Below are 19,740 nucleotides of genomic sequence, written 5' to 3'. Positions count from 1 at the left end.
GTGCTGAATAAATATATTTTTTGGTTGGGTTCTTAACGTCAGTAACTCTCTTCTTTCAGGCGTGGAACTGCTCAAGAGGTTCAAAGAAGAGTTTGCTAATTTTGAAAAGGAGCGTCAAGAGTTGGCCAATGCTGAGAAACTGTTTGGTTTATCCATCACCTTGTACCCTGAGCTGCTTGAGATGGAGAAAGAACTGAAGGGATTGGATCAGATTTTCACCATCTATGAGAATCAGAAAGTAAGGAAATTTATAATCCAATAAAGAGGAGGCAGCGTGGCTGAGCGGTTAGAGCGCTGGACTAGTAATCCGCAAGCTCAAATTTCTAGTCCAGCCTTGACCGCTAGCTGGATTTGTTCATGGTGGTCCCAAATATAAATCCTCGACCACGCTTGTAAAATTGCCATCTGATTTGTCTGTGGCCAGTTGGGATTCTTAACCATGTTAAGTAAAATACTGCACAGGGTAATTAAAGAAATATAAATTTCATTTTTTAATTCTAGGTCATTCTACTGTAGCAACCTCTGTTCTCTCGTAGTGATGTTTCTTTTTAAACATAAACTTAAAACTGTTATCAGTATTTATGGGCCAAAGTGTAATTGACCATTGATTTTTGGCCTTTGAGCAAGCTCTCCTTTCGAGTGCCGAGCGAGTCGAGCCGCGCGAGAACGCGTTTCCTCTCATGTGCTCCTCGCGCGTGACTTCTCACGTTATCTCCCTAATGGAGAACTTGCCTGCTGACTAATTGATCCCCTCTGATTCAACAGGCGGCTCGTGATGAGTGGGCCAACACACTGTGGGCTAATCTTGATGTATCAGTGTTGTCCGATGGCATTGATGGCTTTATAAAACAGCTCAAGAGATTGCCTCGGGAGGTCAAGGCTCTTCCACTCTGTCATATCCTTGAAGAGAAGATGAAGGAATTTAAGAACTCTATTCCACTTTTCTCTGATTTGAAAAATGAGGCTCTAAGGGAACGGTCAGTAATACAATTTACTTGTTCTCTCTATATTCTGTTCGATTTCCAGCCATGCTTATTGCAAAGTATGACCCGGAAAACGCTGTGGTCCAGTTACAGGCTTAACACGGCTTAACAAAGTTAAGTTGGTGTTTAACAAAACCGTGGTCTTAACCAAATTTAGTCTGGACAATCATAATATTTTGAAAACTTTATAAACACACAGTGCCAGGAAATCATGAAGCACATATTGGGGAGCACTTCTTCTTTTGTAAACAGATTTAGAAGTCCAAAACTTAATTGTCCTAATCCGCGTTCTGAGTTAAATTACTGGCCGTATTGATTTTGCTAAGTCGTTAACGGTTGTTAACCCTTTAAGACCCAATATCGACATGTATATTCTCCACTTTGTTCTTCATTTATTTCGTATGGTACTTCTTGGGAGAACTAGCCTGCAAAACAGGAGCTTGGAAGTGATGGGCACAGGAAAGAACAGGGCGCGCGAGAGAGACACGCGTGTCTCCGTTCTTTCCTGCGCCCATTACTTCCAAGCGCCTCCTACGCAGGCTACGAGAGAATTTGTTCAAATATCAGGACATTTCATCTTTGGTGTTCGTTTTATTTATTCTGATGACCTGTCTGTTTGATCTGGCAGTGTTATTGTTGAGAGAAATTAGTTCCTGATCACTATTGGGGCTTCAAGGGCTCAGAGAATTAAACGGTTTCTTTTCTCATTAGTCACTGGAAGAAGCTAATGGAGATGACGGGCATGAAGTTTGACCTCAATCCCGACACCTTCACCCTCCAAAACATGTTTGCCATGGAGCTGCACAAGTTTCAGGATGTTATCGGTGACATCACTGCTAGTGCCACAAAGGAGCTTGGCATCGAGAAAGGCATCAGTGAAGTGTCTGACACCTGGGGTACCATGAAATTCACTGTATCCAAATTCATGAAGGGAACACAAGAAAGAGGCTTCATCTTGGGATCTGTCGATGAAATCCTGCAGATTCTGGATGATAATGCAATGAATCTACAGAGCATGTCCGCCTCACGGTTTGTTGGCCCTTTCTTGGAAACGGTCAACAAGTGGGAGAAGAGCCTGTCGCATATTGGGGAGGTTGTCGAGGTGAGAATGATACTGCTTGCTCACTAAGCTAGTTTTAGTATAGGTTAATTTCGAGATCCAAAAACTCTTACTTTCAAATATAGACTAAGTGCAAAACCTTTCTTGTGAAAATGAGTTTTATCTGCATGACGATACAAAATCATTTTCGTGTCAATGGCTTCGCACTTACCCTTGCTTTGAAAGAGAGGCTTGGGCATTGGGCATTGGGCGTTTGGGCATACGGAACTCACTGTAATGATTTGCTTAAGTGACCGCCACACAATAGCTTCACTGCTAGTGCGCAATTGCCCAATGCCCAAAGCAACCTGGGAACGAGGTTGAAAGCAACTGTCATCTAATCAGGTGTATACAGCTATTTCGAGAAAGGTTGTCGGAAAAAGTGCACGCGACAACCCCGATAGGTATTGTGGGTGGTTTTGAGTTTACTGTTCTTCAAAGAAATTTGAAAGAATAGCACCAGAGGCTATGGACATATGTTTGCAAGTGCTAGAGGAAAGGAACAAAGGTAGGTTCGACAGCTACAGTCGTCAGGAACAGTGTATTGGTCGTATCCCATATTGCCATTCGGGATTGGCGCGTGCACACTTTTTTCCGACAACCTTTCTCGAAATAGCTGTATGTTGTCATTGTTGCGGTTCAATTTTTTCCTTTGTTTAAGTTTTATTTTCCTTTGTTTTAAACTCATTATCGCACATTACCAAAGCACAAAAGAAAGGAAAAGAAATTTTGAACTAAGGATAAAATTGAACCACAACGTATACGTCAGAGTCTTTTCTCCAGTGAATTTTATCGTCTCAATTTTTATGTGTATTTGTATCAGAATATTACTTACAGGTGTTCCATACACCCTCGTTCGATTGATGCGTGTGTTGTTTATAGGTGTGGATGGTTGTGCAAAGAAAGTGGATGTATCTAGAAAGCATTTTCATTGGCGGAGATATCAGAGCACAGCTGCCAGAAGAGGCCAAGAAATTCGACGACATTGATAAAACTTTCAAGAAGGTAAAATAATTGAATTGTGTCTTTTTTAGTCCATTTATTTTCACGAGTTAATCAGCATGTTCCAGGCGTTCAGCCAGCGGAATGCGGCGCGAAGTCAGAGAGCGGGAAAAGATAACGAGGAAGAGGGAGGCCCGGAGGGGGAGAGCATTGACCCTTTACCCCACCCCCTCGCTGTTTTTGTTGCTCACATTTCTTTGCGCCGTCCCCACAAACTGAATACCTGGAACAGGCTACACTTACTTCAGTAGCTTCCTATACTCTATGTCCATATTTCAATAATGTACACCGCATCTCTTTCAGATCATGAATGACACAGCGAAGAATCCCAAAGTGTTGGAAGCTTGTCACGCCGCCAGTCGTCTGGAACAACTTCAGATGTTAGTCACCGGTTTGGAAAAGTGTCAGAAGAGTTTGAATGATTACCTGGACTCTAAGAGGAACGCCTTTCCACGGTTCTTCTTTATCTCTGATGATGAACTGCTTTCTATTCTGGGAAGCCATGATCCACAGTGCGTGCAAGAACACATGATAAAGGTATTTTATCATGCTCCTTTAACTGTATTAGAACGAAACTGAATGTTTTTCCGACTTTTGCGCGCGCGAAAATGCCACCTGAAATGCTAAGAATTGTGTTCGCCGGGTAACTCTGCTTGTTAAATGAATAAATAAGGGAAGTTTAGTATAGTAAACAAATGAAATTTAGCTTTCTGAGAACGTTTTCAAATAAGAATTGACGTTTAAACGAGCTATTATCAATTTGGTCTCCATCTAAGCTTCACCAAGAATAGGACAAAATGCCGGCTTATGTGTCTTTTATTGGTTGCTAAGGAGTCTGCTGCAGGCACAAGTTGTGCGAAAGGTGTGTACTGTTATCCGTTGTATAAATAAAGCACTCGCGTCGTATCAATTTTTTTCCGAATTCAAATCCCAGCGTGAACGCCATATATGGGTTGAGTTTGTGGTTGGTTCTATCCTTTGCTCCAAGAGGTTTTTCTTCGGGTACTCCGGTTTTCCCCTCTCCTCAAAAAAACATTTCCAAATTCCAATTCGACCAGGAACCAGGTACACGAAGAACCACTACGTGAATGTGCTACCTCTAAATCGCTATTTATTTATTCAATTTATGGTTGTTTATTTATGTGCTGGATTGTAATTTAACCAGTGGATAGCGCTACCCAACTTCCGAACAACCTTGCTGATTCAAGAGCAACACAAAACAAAATAAAAACTGATCAACGTTATGATAGCTCGTTTTGGTCAGCACAGGAAACAAACCCCGGCTGATACTCTCGATCTGTTAATTTATTGTTTAGATGTTTGACAACATCGCCAAGCTTCGGTTTGAAGAAGGCACTGGTCAGGAGATTCTGGCCGGTGCTATGATCAGTGGTGAAGGAGAGGTGATGGACTTCAGACAGCCAGTGGCTGCCGAGGGGAGGGTGGAAGATTGGATGACAAATGTGCTGAATGAGATGAGGAGGACCAACAGGCTCATCACCAAGGAAGCCATCTATAAATACGGTGGAGACTTGCCAAGGTAGACAAAACCATACTAAGGAATGCCACAAAGCTTAACAAAACATAATTTAGAACAAACGCCACTGAATCGTAGCCAACAGTTACCAGCGCCGTACAAACGACTCATTGACGAGATCAAGCAAAACTAACTATGAGAGAACGACTGGAGAACTGACAATTTGACTAACGATAGACGACTGTTTAACTGTGACAATAGACGGATCGAAACGCACCAATTACTGATTTCGAGTCCTCATAGCCAATAACATCACGGCATAAGTGACAGACGACCAATAACATCGCGACGTAGTCGACCAATCAGATCAATAATCAGAGTATAATACCATCAACTGACGTGATACAACTCACTTTGACTCTGAAGATGGCTACCGCACAGGTTGTCGAAGCATCGGTCACTGTCAACAACAACAGTCCTATTCAGGACTACGTTCACCCGGACGATCAAACTCAACCTACTTTTGAAATGACTCTTGGGTTCAAACCTTTCACAAAACATACACTGTCATACAGCCGACTTGTTACCTCAATTGATCTGATACCAGACCTCGGAGCGGTAGGCCCAACCAATCACGATCACTTTTTTCCGTGCTAAATCGTGAACAGCAATTCTCGGCAACGTTCACTTTTAAACCCCTTAGAGAAAAATGAGTTCTCTTCAACAACATATCCTACTAAAGAGGCGGCAATTTCGAACGCCTGCAACCCAAATCTGAGTATAAGGCCCCTGGTATCAGGCATTCCTCACTGACGGGTTTGAAGGAAAACCTTTCGCCTGGTGCTGAAGTAACCTCGTTCCCAGGACTTTTTCCCACTTGGGGAACGAGTAAGGCTGCTGCAATCTTTGCCCTCCTCCACCCCCTCCCCCACCCACCTCTTACGTTCTAAGATAGGCTACACACCACTGCGATGAGTTGCATTCAACAAGATAAAGTGAACTAACTTCGCTCAATGCAGTCCACTCATTTTGAATTTTCAGGATCGACTGGATGATGGCTTATCAAGGTATGGTTGTATTGGCTGGAAACCAAGTCTGGTGGACTTGGGAGGTGGAAGATGTGTTCCGTAAAGTAAAGAAGGGCGACAAAATGGGCATGAAAAACTACGCCAGAAAGATGCACAGACAGATCAGTGACCTTGTGACGAAGGTTTGTTAATAATGTTATCGAGAGAGCCTTCCTTAAAAACATCTGCGTGGGAGGCTACCAGTTAGACAAACTGATAGTGGGGTACTAAAAGAGCGGGAAGATAGTTTGGAGATCCGAGATTAGGATTGCTGAGCTTAATTCAGTAAAGTATTAAACCATGTCTTAATAATGCTTGGATATTCTAATTGGACATTCGTTCTCGTGTTTGACTGACAAGGTCCTTTCCTTCTGGGAAGCTATAGTGGCGCCTCCCACCAGTGTGGCTTAGGTTCGAACCCCAGAGGCGACAATATATGTGGGTTGTGATTTTTTTTTTGTAGTGAAGTTTTTCGTCGGATACTCGATGTTTCGCTCTCCTCAGTAGTCAACACTTTCTAAATTGCAACTCGATCTGGAACGTACAAAGACTTGGCTCCTAACTATTGTAATTTGTAATTGTAAATATCTTATTATCCACTCCCCACAGGGCTTTTCAGGGATAATTTACAACACTGGTTGGGGGACTTTGCCAGACTGCTTAAGTTGCAGTTTACAAGTACTGAAGGAATGAGTGATGATGCCCCCATACATGAGTGTGAAACGGTTTTCCGTGGGTAAACAAATTACAGCAGTGGCGGATCAAGGGGAGGCCCCCGCCCCTAATTTTTAGACTAAGTTGAGGCCCAAACGGCCCGAAAAACGTTTTTTCAGACCCCCACTGTACAGTTCCTTTTACTTCAAGTCCTTCCAAGGGTTGGTTGCAGGTACAGGTAAATTAAAGAACGCATTGTCTGTTTACGACACAGGTTCGTGAACCAGCCTTGACTAAGAATGACCGCAAGAAGTTCAACACAGTGTTGATTATTGAAGTTCACGCCCGAGACATCATCGACAGTTTTGTTCGAGACAGGTGTGTATGCATTAGTGTCAGACGACCCAATCCACACTTGACTTAACATCCACTCTAAAACAATCATTAGGAAGTTTTACGAAAGGGGAGATTTTCGGAAACGTTTTGGAAAGTGGAGTCTTTAAAAAAGGGAGGTCTGTCTTCTCAGTATGGAGACGAACGCATGCCTGACGCTTTTGCCAGCTTTAAAAATGGCGGGAAAAAACTAGAGTGTCGAATGTCGTAGTATCGCTGGCGTTGTTAGAGACTTTTAGATTCTAGGACGAAAACGACTACGAGTGCGAGATTTAACTTCGCGTATTCTCAAATAATGGACAACCCGGATAGCTTCATTGTACATCTTTTTCACCAAAAAAAAGAGCACTGCTACCTTGATTGAAGGCGTTTAAGGTATCTCCCAGCCGCAAAATAATAAAAACTACATCACTTTATAACTTGCGTCCGCTAACACTACATTCTCGCTAAAACTCTTGGCAGAATGACACTGGTTTACACGTGCGTACTCCTTAGTACTGAGAAAATCTCGTACTCGTAGTCGTACTCGTCTTAGAATCTAAAGGTCTCTGTTGATCCAAGTGCACTGAGAAGTAGACACTTCCTGGAATTATTTGGGTAAGAAACCTTTCGATATTTCCGAAATACATTTTCGATGGCTAAGTGTGGGCGGTAAAAAAATGCCGATATGGATGCGTTGTTTTCCATGCGTTCTGCTAACACGACCGGTATCCTAACCTTGAGCTTTGCAATGTCCAATCGCAACGTAAGCGGAAAACAGGTGAATTTTTAGTTAGTAATATACTCGATGATAACGAGGAATTGAATATGTGTAAACTGGCGGCAAGACAAGTAAATGATTAATGTAATCCATAAAGGTACGTTGTCAGCTGTTACAGTTGTTAGCGACATGTTTTTTTAGTGTTTAAAATTCATGAATGTGTTTGCTTGTAGTATAATGGACACTCGTGAATTTGAGTGGGAGAGTCAGTTGAGGTTCTATTGGGACCAGCTACCTGATGAGTTGATGGTGCGTCAGTGCACGGGAGAGTTTGGATACGGATACGAGTACATGGGACTGAATGGCAGACTGGTTATCACACCTCTGACTGACAGAATCTACCTTACTATCTCACAGGTAAAAGATGTTAGAGCAGGAAGCTTAAGTAAGGGCATCTTCGAGCGACATTACTCAAGCCAGCCGGAAGTGGACTTTTCGCATTCGCATTCGCATAAGAGTAAAGAAATTTAGTAAAACAAATTTGGTAGCTTCAAGGCACATTAAAAGGGGAAAAGCCTGACACTTCCGGTTGTCGTGCGTCGCTCAAAATAGCCGTAGCTTGAGCTCCCGGCAGATGTTTGAGCTATGATTGCAAGATTCACTGACTGGGAGTATGAGTGCGAGTTTGATGATTCCAGTTCTAACTGAATTATTTTATGTGCTGTGTTAGGCCTTGTCCATGTACCTAGGCGGTGCCCCAGCAGGACCCGCTGGTACAGGAAAAACCGAGACAGTCAAGGATCTGGCCAAAGCTTTAGGATTATTGTGTGTCGTTACCAACTGTGGAGAAGGCATGGACTACAAGGTAAATGACAACTGACAAACCAATGAAGATTGTGTGACAATGAATATGCATGACATATTACTTCTTCATGATGTAGTTGTGCTTGACTTAACTGGCATCGCCTATCATTTTTTTTACAACCACTGCTTTCTAAACAAATTTTCGACCGAAAAACATTCAGCCATGTCCTCATCTGAGAAGAGGTTGTTTATGGGACCAGATTTTTGTGCCCGTTGGGTGGTCGCACTAACGGACTTTCATTATATCTTTTTTTTCTCTGCGTTTTGTTTGTTCCCAGTCTATTGGCAAAATCTTCTCGGGCCTAGCACAGTGTGGCGCCTGGGGTTGTTTTGATGAGTTCAACCGTATTGACGTTTCTGTGTTGTCCGTCATCTCTACTCAAATCAAAACACTGCAAAACTCACTCAGCAACCACCTCAAGAGACTACAGGTAAGACCTCTGTTTATTCTTTTGCTCTGTGTGTGGCATGTGAAGTAGCTTCCCACGCAGACGTTCTTAGGGGTTCGTCACGCGTTCCTGCCGCACGAACAGGAATGCGTGACGAACCCCTAAGAACGTCTGCGTGGGAGGCTACATGTAACGTGGATCAAACTGTTTGTGGATGTAAACTTGGGCGTGGCTTTTTAGATGGAACCTGTTGTGTAGTGCGTTAGTGTCGTTTATTTCCCCAAGCACTATCCACCATGTAATTAAACAATTTTCTTGATTTTCTCCTTTTTGCGAGTGATTATCTGTGGGTTTATCTCATCGTTTCCAAGCAAGTTTTCAAACTGTCTTAGTCACCAAAAGAGGAGGCTTACTACCAGAAAACGTTGCTCTTTAAAATTCACAAACGTTCTGGATCAATTTGCGGTATCATTTTATAGCCTGCGAACGCAGACGTATTTCCGGTAGTCGCTTCTCTATACCCGAGAAGCGACGACCGGAAATACGTCCGCGTTCGCAGGCTACGGTATCATCAGAAATGTTGCAAAACTTCTTGCTAACCAGATTGGTATGCTGCTGTTTAGAATGTTACTCTAAGCTTCTGGTTTACGACTTTCAATCGCATCAGTTGGCTGATGGAAAAGGTACCAGAGCAGCTCTAATGTTTCGTGCTCCCGGTAGAGTGAAAAGTTCAACTGCGCAATTCGCCTTACAAGTCCTTGCAAAAAGCACGGACTGATTTATTCGACATTCTTGAACCCCGTTTTGTTCTAACAAGTATGTATTTCATTTATCAGTTTGAAGGTACCGAGATAGCGTTAGATGGTCGCATGGGGATCTTCATCACCATGAACCCTGGTTATGCAGGCCGTACAGAGCTCCCTGAGAGTGTCAAAGCTCTCTTCAGACCTGTAGTGTGTATTGTTCCTGATTTACAACAGATCTGCGAGATCATGCTTTTCTCTGAAGGATTCTTAATGGCCAAGGTAATCAGCGTAATGAGTTAGTTCAGTAGTTCAAAAAGGGGCTAGGAAGCGTAATTTTAGGTAAATTTCAGCTCTTACCAATTGGTAATGTAATTTACTGAAGTATCAAGATGACTGGTTAAAACAGTAAAAGAAAACACAGTAATGAAGAAGCCCAAAAGAGGGCACGGATATTTGACATGGGAAAATTTAAGCAGATTTTAGTTAAGTGAACTTGAAAAACAGCGACACGATCTTATAATATTAAGGAATTATTATAACTATTATTATTATTATTTAACGTGGCCGTGTTTTTTGTCAAAGGTCAAAGTTCGCAATTAACGAAAATAATTACTGTAACAATTATCGAACGTATCATGACCTGGCCCTTTAAAGGCAGAAGACCCTATTTGAGAGGAAGTTCCTTGATACCTATTTATACTTGTAGGTTCTGGCCAAAAAGATGACAGTTCTGTACAAGCTGGCATCCGGACAGCTATCCAAGCAGTCTCATTACGATTTTGGTCTCCGTGCATTAAAGGCTGTTTTAGTGATGGCAGGAGAGCTGAAGAGAGGTTCCCCTGATTTGAACGAGGCGAGTTTTACCCTTTAAAAGCCACTAACAGTGATCAGCATCAAATTTCTCCTTGTAATATCATTGCTTTATAAAACAGACATGTGATAAGAATTTAGGACATGATCACATATGATGAATCTAACTGATTCTTCGACAACTTCTCTCCACTACTACTGTAGGAAACTTACAGGGACAAGTGAGAATTTGAATGTTGATATTAGGGTTTTAAGGGTTAAGTAGTAGACCAGTTAGAAACTGTTGTAGATCTACTTGTCAGAACCATTTTCTAATAACACTTGTTTAGGAAGACCTTTTGAGCAGGCAGCAAAAGTTTTGGTGTAATATTACAGTACATCTCTCCCTTTGACGGATGCAGTGTTGATGAATTTCGTGACGTGACATTAACAATAGTTTTAGTGTAACAGTATTTTATCTCTTCCTGTAGGATTTTGAGTTGACGCAAGCGTTTCGTGACAACAGTTTTGCTGATTGCAAAGTTTCGTCGCATGAAATTTCCAACAGTTTTGGTGTAACAGTATTATATTTCCTCCTTTAGGATGTAGTGTTGATGCGAGCGTTGCGTGACATGAATTTACCCAAATTCGTGTTTGAAGACGTACCACTCTTCCTTGGCCTCATAGCTGACTTGTTCCCAGGCCTTGACTGCCCGAGGGTTCGCTACCCAAATTTTAATGATGCTGTGGAAGCTGTTCTACAAGACAACAAATATATACTACTTCCCCATCAGGTATTTCAGAAGAATTTTGACATAATATTACATCCAAGAGAGTGCCTTAGTTAAGACTGACAACAGCAAGAACAATAAGACTTTTTGTAATGTGCTGCATGACAAACGACACCACAAATTTCTGGTCACCAAGTTTTATTTGTGATAGTCAAAGGATTTCGTCCAGAAAGATTCTGGACATCAAAAGTCTACGTCCATGGTGCGAAACTTTGTAGAACTCGACACTTGCTAAAACTTAGCAGCCAGCAATTGTTTCTTTCAAAACCCTCATTTACAAGCATGAAATGCTGCTAAAAGAGCTAATTTATTAAAAGCTGTTAGTATAAAACATGGTGCGACAATACTGTTCACACTTACTTAAGATTTTATGTGTGATTGCGTTACAGGCTGACAAAGTTGTTCAGATGTATGAGACCATGTTGACACGTCACACAACCATGATCGTTGGTCCGACCGGTGGTGGAAAGACTGTTGTTATCAATACCTTGGCACAGGCGCAGACACGGTAAGATTGCCTGTCCACACCCACCTTCCACTAACCAGAACGATAACTTTTTGTTATAAACTTGAAGGAATTATGCTATTGATGCACATAATGTTCATTAGTGCCAGGATGTAAAGGGGAAAACCAATTGCAAAACTAACAACAACGGAGCTGCCATGCAACAGCCTCTCCGGTCACCCTATCCCCAGTGTCTTCTTGTTTCTAAAGGCAGCGCTACCTTGGAAAGGTCCTGGTGAAGAGTACAGTACTGTTAGAAGGTCTCAGTTGTTCCGTATGTTTTGGCTTCACTGTCAAACAAAATTTGCCCTATATTCCCTGCTATTGTTTTACAGTTAAACCCCTTAAGTGCGCAGTCAAGGAGGCAGGTGGACTGGTATCTGTGTTATAAATAGGCCCTGGAACTTTCTGTCAAAGGCTCTCTCAAGATCTACTTGTTGTTGTTGAAACACTCGTCTCTAGTGTTTATTTGCTTATGGAGTCAGCCATTTCAAATTGATCAAGAGTAGCTGGTCTGCTTAGCTTTAATTTGACTTAACTGTCTAAAGGCTGAGACCTTTCAGGGTGAACAGAAAGACTTCTTTTTAAGGATGTCCGGCTTTGAGTTGACTGGCGGTCTGTGTTTGTTTTGTGTTTTCAGCCTGGGTATGTCCACTAAACTGTACCTAATGAATGCCAAGGCCTGTACAGTGGTAGAGCTGTACGGAACATTGGACCCAGTAACTCGGGACTGGACTGATGGATTACTATCCTGCATCTTCCGTGAGATCAATAAACCAACCGACAAAAACGAACGGAAGTACATTGTGTTTGATGGCGATGTTGACGCCTTATGGGTTGAAAACATGAATTCTGTCATGGACGACAACAGGCTGTTGACGCTGGCTAATGGCGAGAGAATTCGGCTGCAGAAACACTGTGCTCTGCTGTTTGAGGTATGACCCTAGACTTATCCAGCCATTTTTATTCGACCGAGAAAAGTGGCATCCCAACTGTTTGCATGTGGTTAAAAGGATCAACACGAACTCTGCTCGGTTTTCTGCGAAAATTGAATAATTGAATAAGGATGGTGCTCATAACACAGAGTTATTTTAGCAAGGACAACTGCACCATGCAGAGGTAGTTGTATATTAGATTGAAAATAGAACAATTGAACTCTTTATGGTAATTATAGATTATTGCGTCGCTTCTTTCTTTTCATCTCAGTGATCCTTGCTAAGATTTACATTTGCCAAATGGTCAATTATCACGCAAAAATAACCTGCGTTCCGCAGACCTTCCTGTAATGCGCAGATTGCACAGTAACAACGCCTACTACGCCTTTTACTGTTGCGGACGCCTCCACAAAAGGGACGCTTTCCTATAGGAAGCCTAAAAAATCAGCTATCTCCTCCCCTAACCAACGGGACGCGCCGTGGATTAGGTTGAGAAGGACAGCTGACATTTCAGTGGCGGTTTGACTGTATTTTATCGCTGAGACCCTGTTGCCCGTTGGCTTGCTTGTTTCTTAGGTTAACCAAAGGTCGGGCACATGAAACGGAATCTTTTGTTATTAAACACAGACCTTAAAGGGTCCAACTGTTTCCTCAGGTTGCAGATCTTCGCTACGCGTCCCCAGCTACTGTATCACGGTGCGGTATGGTGTACGTAGATCCCAAGAACCTGGGATATAACCCTTACTGGGAGAAGTGGTGTAATGCTCGCGGAAGCGATAAGGAGAGAGAGGAGCTCAACAGACTGTTTGAGAAATATGTACCACCCTGTATAGACCTCATACTTGAAGGAATCGTCGAAGGAAAGATAGGAAAGAAGTTAAAAACTATCATCCCTCTCACCAATCTGAACATGGTAAGGGAGTGGATGCGACTGCTTTGAAATTTTCATCGATTTATGTTAAAATAAAAAGAGAAAATTTCCATATTTATATTTTACTAATCATTGATTAGAGATCCGCTTTCGCCACTTTAATACGGAAACGAAATCGAGTCACAGGAACACCAGAGTAGGAAGCGTTCTGACGAACCCTATAAGTAAAATGTTAGGCACGCAAAGACTAATCGAGGCCAATATTGTGGCCTAAAGGAAAATCGGAATGAAAATTGATGAAAAATAATAGCAGATAATGACAGTCATAAGAAGGAATTGAACTTCGTGAACGGTTACTTTCTACAGGACCCTGTCGTGTTTGTTTGTTTTGTTTTGTTTTTGTGAAAAAGTGGATGAAGGACGAATATTTAACAATTATTCCTCGAGCCCGAATGGGTTCTGGGTCAATAGCCCGTGAGGCTGAAGGCCGAATGGGCTATTGACTCAGAGGCCATGAGGGCGATAGGAATAATTGTTTTAGTAAAATCCAACTAGTTGATAAAAAATATCGAGACAAAACAACTTTAGCTAGTTAAAGCTAGACTTTAATCATTTTTTGCCCGCCAAATTGTCGGCGCTTTTCGCTACTAGTGGCTATAACATATAGCCTAGTAGTAGCTCAACCAATCAGAATGAAGCATTGATAATAGACCACTAGCTGGATTTTACTAAAAGGGCTTACGCCGAAACATTTATTTTATTCTAGAATAGGTGTATCTGCTTGTAGGCTTACCCTCTTGATCGACTGAAAGACATTCCCAGCACAGGTTGTTTTCTAGGCTGTCTGATCGGCGTGTCTTTGCTGTGGTTTATTAACATACAAATTATCTTGAGAACGCATATTAATACAAACAAATTTTCAAAATTTGAATGAGCTGTTACATTAAGAACACTCAAACCACGTTTACATGGTTGGGACTGCGCTACAAAACTGAGCTCCAGTTTAAGTGTTACCTGGAGATAGTCACTAGAGGTGGACACTACTAGAAATTGTCACGTCCCTCGTGATTTGTTTCGTCCCACGGTTGTTTTAAGGTCTTAACTTGCCATGTGTCCATCAAAGAGTATACGGCATGTCGATTTCATTTTTAGAGAAGTTCTTTCAATATTCGATTGCTATTTTTTAAGACATGAATGGTGAACTTACATCGGTGAGGAAGAATATGTAGACAAAGATAACCACTAACAAGTTTGATTTTTTTCCGTTGTCAGGTTGTTCAGTTGTCCCAGATGCTGGATGCGCTACTTCCTCCTGCAGAAAGTGCGAACTTCCTTGGTTCTGAAACAACAGAGGCCATATTCATATCTGCATTAACCTGGTCTTTAGGGGGAGGCCTGCTCGAGAATGGACGGACTGTGTTTGATGGGTTTGTCAAGAGAATTGCTACATTGCCTCAGAATCCTGCTGAGGGGTCTGTTGTTGGACCAGGTATGATTTCGTTTGTGTTGTTGATAAGGCGGTTATGCTGCTTTGCATGTGACATGATTGCAGGGACATCAACATGCCACTTAATGCACCGTTTTATAAATGCAGGTTAAATATCTCGAACATCTTACGCACGAAAAAACACCCTCACTCAAAGATCTGAATCCCAGCGAAACTGTTTGCAATTTTGTCTTTCATGTCTCAGATTCGTCTTTAACTGGTTTCGAGTTTTTGTTGCCGTGATAGTGAAACCCACTTCATTTTCTCCTTAGTAAACTGAAACTAGCGTGAAGTCGAGTCTGTTACGGATGAATACCCAGCGTGAGCCTCGACTGTTTTCCAGTCACAGTTTTTTATCGAGGATGAAATTGAAAAATAAAGTGACAATACCCAGGCTACTACACAATGACAAAGGAATAACCTCAGTTTCTATGACAAGTGATTTTGCAGCGTAGTCTCATAAAACCCCCTCAACTTTCTTCGGATCAATCTAGGTTCAGGGAAACTGCCATCCTACCACTCCCCTAACCCAACATTAACACTTCTCATTTTGGGCAAAATGATGGCTTAGGGGAGGGGTAGATGGACAGTTTCCCAGAAACCTGAATTTATCCCTTTCTTCTTTGTATTCGCTAACTCTGTCCACGTTCCCTGTCTGCTTAGGTGAGATTCCTAGCGCCCAGTCCACGTTATTCGAATATTTCTTTGACTCGAAGAAGCTCCTCTGGGTCCCCTGGGTGGACGTAATCCCGGAGTATGTTCACGACCCCGAAAAAAAGTTCTCTGAGATTTTGGTTCCAACTGTGGACACTGTGAGGACAACATGGCTGCTGGAACTGATGGTCAGTATTAAGAGGCCTGTGGTACTCGTGGGAGAGACTGGTACATCTAAGTCTGCAACTACCGCGAACTTTCTAAGGAGTCTCGACAAGGATTCTACGGTATGTTATCAGGAACTCACGGTTTTTGCTACATCTGTGAAAATTGGCTTTTGTCCGAATAGCAGCTCTGGAACTTAATAATAGTTGTCCACCTTATTCCTCGTATGTTAATCACTTTGTTATCCATCTTTAAAGGTGCTAGCTACGTCATGCTATTGGCTATCTGTTTTTATTAAAAACTGAATCATTGGATAATGCAATTCTAGAGCTCTGATTGGCTAAGCCATCATGGTATATGAGCCATTATACCATGCTCTCCAAATATGGTAACTGTACGCGTCTGCTCAAAACTAAAAACAAGCTGAAAAAAATCGGTTGTTTTTACAAATAAAGTAAGGAAAAATTCTCGATATTTTGTGGGCGTTTTCAATAAAACAATTATTCCACTCGCGCTTGTTGGATGTGAGATGATTAAAGCCAACTCGGCGCTATGCGCCTCGTTGGCTACCTACCATCTCATATCCAAAGCGAACTCGTGGAATGATTGTTTAAATAACGGGCATCAATTTTGTTATTTACATAAACTCATTTCTTATTGACTTTATTTGTCCCTCCTGACTCACAGCTCCTGCTTAATATCAACTTCTCTTCGCGAACAACTTCCATGGACGTACAAAGGAACCTTGAGGCCAACGTAGAAAAGAGGACAAAAGACACTTACGGTCCCCCTATGGGGAAGAGATTGCTAGTGTTCATGGATGACATGAATATGCCACAGGTGGATGAATATGGCACACAGCAGCCAATAGCATTACTGAAGCTACTGCTAGAGAAGGGAGGCATGTACGACAGGGGCAAGGAACTTAACTTAAAGAATTATCGGGATATCGGCTTTGTGGCTGCCATGGGAAAGGTACAGAGTGTTTAGCACCTTTGCATGCACGCAAGCTCCTAGGACGTGAGGTCACCATTTCCCTGCTTTTTGACACACACTGAAGGCTTTCAGCGTTTGATTTCATGAGCTGCGTTAGCGCGGTTTACACGTGAATTAAACGCAACAAAAATCAGCTCCTTAATCGACAAACGAGCCTGCTTGTTAGCCAGGATATACAGGGATCGCGGCCTATTTCTCTTTGCATGAGCAAATCAAACTTTTATCATCATCTTATACCGCTTGCAAAAAAAACAAATAAACAAACAAAACAAAACAGGACTGTGTGGAAACAGATCCTCAGTAACTTGTAATTTGAAATTAATGGTCAGAAATTTACCCTTTGTTCTTTAAAGTCATGGCTCCATCATTTGGTACCATATCCATAATACGTTTGGTGTCTTTCCTAAATTCTCCAAAAAGGAGAAGCTTACATTAGTTTCACTTTTTGTTAAAATTTGTTGTTCGTTGTGAAGCAATAAATGCTTGTTCATTAAACATCTCATTACCACGCATGTTCAACAAGCCTACACCTTTCCCCTAACTTAGTTTTGAAACCTATTTTTAGCCTGGTGGTGGTCGCAATGAAGTGGACCCGCGCTTCATCTCTCTCTTCAGTGTTTTCAACGTCACCTTCCCGTCACAGGAGTCACTTACCAAAATCTACTTCTCGATTCTGAACGGCCATTTGGAGCCATTCAAAAAGGAGGTTAGAGAGCTGGCCTCAAAAATCACGTCTGCAACTCTGGAGTTATATAACAAGATCATACAGAACCTGCCACCCACCCCTTCCAAGTTCCACTACATCTTCAATCTGCGTGACTTATCCCGTATCACCCAGGGACTATGCCTAAGCACGCCCGACAGGTTTGATAATCCTGGACAGTTTGTTCGACTGTGGAAGAACGAGTGTCTCAGAGTGTTTTACGACCGTCTGATCAATTCGTCAGATAAGAAGATCGTCAATGTAAGTTTTGACTGGCATTTTGTTTTTCAAAGGAAAACATGCCCTGTTACAAAAGACAAGTTTCTCGTCAAATGTCGTTTTGTGATTGGCTTAAAAATGTAGCGCAAGGTGAAGGTTAAAACGTTTAACCTATAAAGGCTACGTTCGTCGGAGGAATTTCCGACCCGCTGGAAAATTTTGATAGGACGGTTCGTTCACCAAAACCGTTCAATATTTTCCCACTGTTCACACGGAGCTGCCGAAATAGATTAAATTTTGAGCGCTACTTTGGCAAATCCAAAATGGCGTCTCCCAACTGAGTTACCACGCATCCATATGCAACCACGCCTTCGCTGAAAATGGCTTTGGCATTCCACCAGACAAATTTTTGACCGTACAGCGTACTGGCTAAAAACTTTCAACTCTATTTTGGTGTTCAAATTTTTCACGGCTATTCGTTAAAAATTTCGTAGGGTTAGCGTGTGACGAGCATTTTTAACTGTCGAAAATTCGGGATCATTATACGTTTCTGGGAAACTGCCTACCTACCCCTCCCCCAAGCCAACATTTTGACCTAATTAAGAAGTAAGTGTTAATGTTGGCATAGGGGAGGGGTAGGTGGGCAGTTTCCCAGAAACGTATAAGGTGCCTTATAAACGTGTAGCATGAGTTTTACAATTTTGTCGCCGGATTGTAATCTATGCTAACCAATGTTAATCTTTGCTAATGTTAATCTTTTCTGTTTACCAAACTATATTATATGCTTTACTCTCATTTCTCAGGGTTACGTCAACGAGCTGGTCGAGCAGAACTTTACAAACCACCTGGACTTAGTCAACAGAGAGCCGATACTGTTTGGGGATTATCGTAACGCATTAACTGAAGACCCACGTTTGTACGAAGACATTGTGGATTATGAAGCTGCTAAGGCTGTGTTTGATGAGGTTAGGGTGGACTTGTTCTCATTATTGGCTTCTGTTCTTGACTTTTTTAGGCTCGAGTACCAGCCGCTTTTCGGGAAATATACTCGCGCTCCTTCCCCGAAAAGACGGCTGGACGTGTGGGTTTGCTGTTGTTGATTTCCACCTATCAGATCTTTAGCAGGTAGCGTAAGTTAATTCCTCTAGAGCAGATTTCAAACGGCAGATACAAAGGTGTTGTTTGATGTGGCGTGCGATCGGAGACCGTACAAGAGCGAACCTTAGAAAGCGGCAGAAATCGAGCCTAATTCTCGATTTGTGAGCTTTGGAGTAGAGGAAGTTGCTCGCCACTCTGTTGCCACAGTTGGTCCTCTTCATTTGGTCCTGACGAAGCCAAACTTCGTACAATCCCATCTTCTATGATACGGACACTTCTGTTCTGTGGACACTTGGCTCTGTCCTGTTTTAGTCTGTATTAAAGGTTTAACTGCCAGTTCCTTTCTCAAAGAGAGGTATCATGACACTATTCGCACAGGGACATTTTTAGAAGTTTCTATAGAAACTTCTGGCAATAAACCATTCTGTTTTATCTTCAATTACAGATCCTAGAGGAATACAACATGGACCACGTGCCTATGAATCTTGTTCTCTTTGATGACGCTATCGAGCATTTGACGCGTGTTCACCGCGTCATCCGCATGGAAAAAGGTCACGCCCTGCTGGTAGGAGTAGGAGGCAGTGGAAAACAGTCCCTCACCAGGCTGGGCGCCTTTTCTGCAGGGTGCGAGGTGTTTGAGATCACGCTCACCCGTGGTTATGACGAGAACTCTTTCAGAGAGGACCTGAAAGGACTTTATTCAAAACTAGGGCTGGAAAACAAGAAAATGGTTTTCCTGTTCACTGATGCTCATGTAGCACAGGAAGGTAATGTAGCTGACATATTTGACGTCGCACGTAGTTTTGTCAAATACTTTAGGACGAGGTGCGGCTAGCAGTGGGCTTTTGAATTGCTGTACCACTGCAGTATTAGGGCCTGTTTACATGGAAGTAGGGGAGCCCAAGTAGGTGAGGTAACCCGCTTAGGTGGGGAACCCGCCTGTCCACATAATCTCTCATTTAAATTTGATCGCGTTTACATGATTGGTGGGGTGACCCGCCGCATGTTACCTAACCTATCTGGGGTCCTCCACCTCCATATAAATAGGCCCTTAGACGTAAGCAGCAAAAGCGTTAGTTTTATTGTAACACTATGGTTTCGCCGTTTTTTCTGCTCTTGCCTTTAGCTTCTTTTGGGCAGCTCGCGTCCTCTTC

General features: G+C 42.4%; 1 protein-coding gene across 1 annotated transcript in view; it reads left to right on the top strand.

The window, feature by feature from the left end:
• LOC140952825 (dynein axonemal heavy chain 10-like) overlaps positions 1–19,740 on the top strand; it is a 55,911-nt gene that overhangs the window by 16,565 nt on the left and 19,606 nt on the right. Inside the window, exons 20-42 of the mRNA XM_073402275.1 lie at positions 60–238; positions 766–977; positions 1,695–2,085; positions 2,965–3,087; positions 3,388–3,621; positions 4,401–4,624; positions 5,603–5,771; positions 6,557–6,660; positions 7,609–7,792; positions 8,106–8,240; positions 8,518–8,670; positions 9,465–9,653; positions 10,081–10,227; positions 10,766–10,957; positions 11,344–11,462; positions 12,100–12,394; positions 13,050–13,307; positions 14,538–14,754; positions 15,415–15,692; positions 16,258–16,545; positions 17,132–17,530; positions 18,292–18,453; positions 19,032–19,353. Of these exons, the coding sequence (XP_073258376.1) occupies positions 60–238; positions 766–977; positions 1,695–2,085; positions 2,965–3,087; positions 3,388–3,621; positions 4,401–4,624; positions 5,603–5,771; positions 6,557–6,660; positions 7,609–7,792; positions 8,106–8,240; positions 8,518–8,670; positions 9,465–9,653; positions 10,081–10,227; positions 10,766–10,957; positions 11,344–11,462; positions 12,100–12,394; positions 13,050–13,307; positions 14,538–14,754; positions 15,415–15,692; positions 16,258–16,545; positions 17,132–17,530; positions 18,292–18,453; positions 19,032–19,353 (4,974 nt within the window). The remainder of the gene's footprint in view (positions 1–59; positions 239–765; positions 978–1,694; positions 2,086–2,964; positions 3,088–3,387; positions 3,622–4,400; positions 4,625–5,602; positions 5,772–6,556; positions 6,661–7,608; positions 7,793–8,105; positions 8,241–8,517; positions 8,671–9,464; positions 9,654–10,080; positions 10,228–10,765; positions 10,958–11,343; positions 11,463–12,099; positions 12,395–13,049; positions 13,308–14,537; positions 14,755–15,414; positions 15,693–16,257; positions 16,546–17,131; positions 17,531–18,291; positions 18,454–19,031; positions 19,354–19,740) is intronic.

Source organism: Porites lutea, chromosome 11 (assembly GCF_958299795.1).
Source record: "Porites lutea chromosome 11, jaPorLute2.1, whole genome shotgun sequence".
Lineage (NCBI taxonomy): Eukaryota > Metazoa > Cnidaria > Anthozoa > Scleractinia > Poritidae > Porites > Porites lutea.
This window is presented reverse-complemented; position numbering and strand designations above follow the sequence as displayed.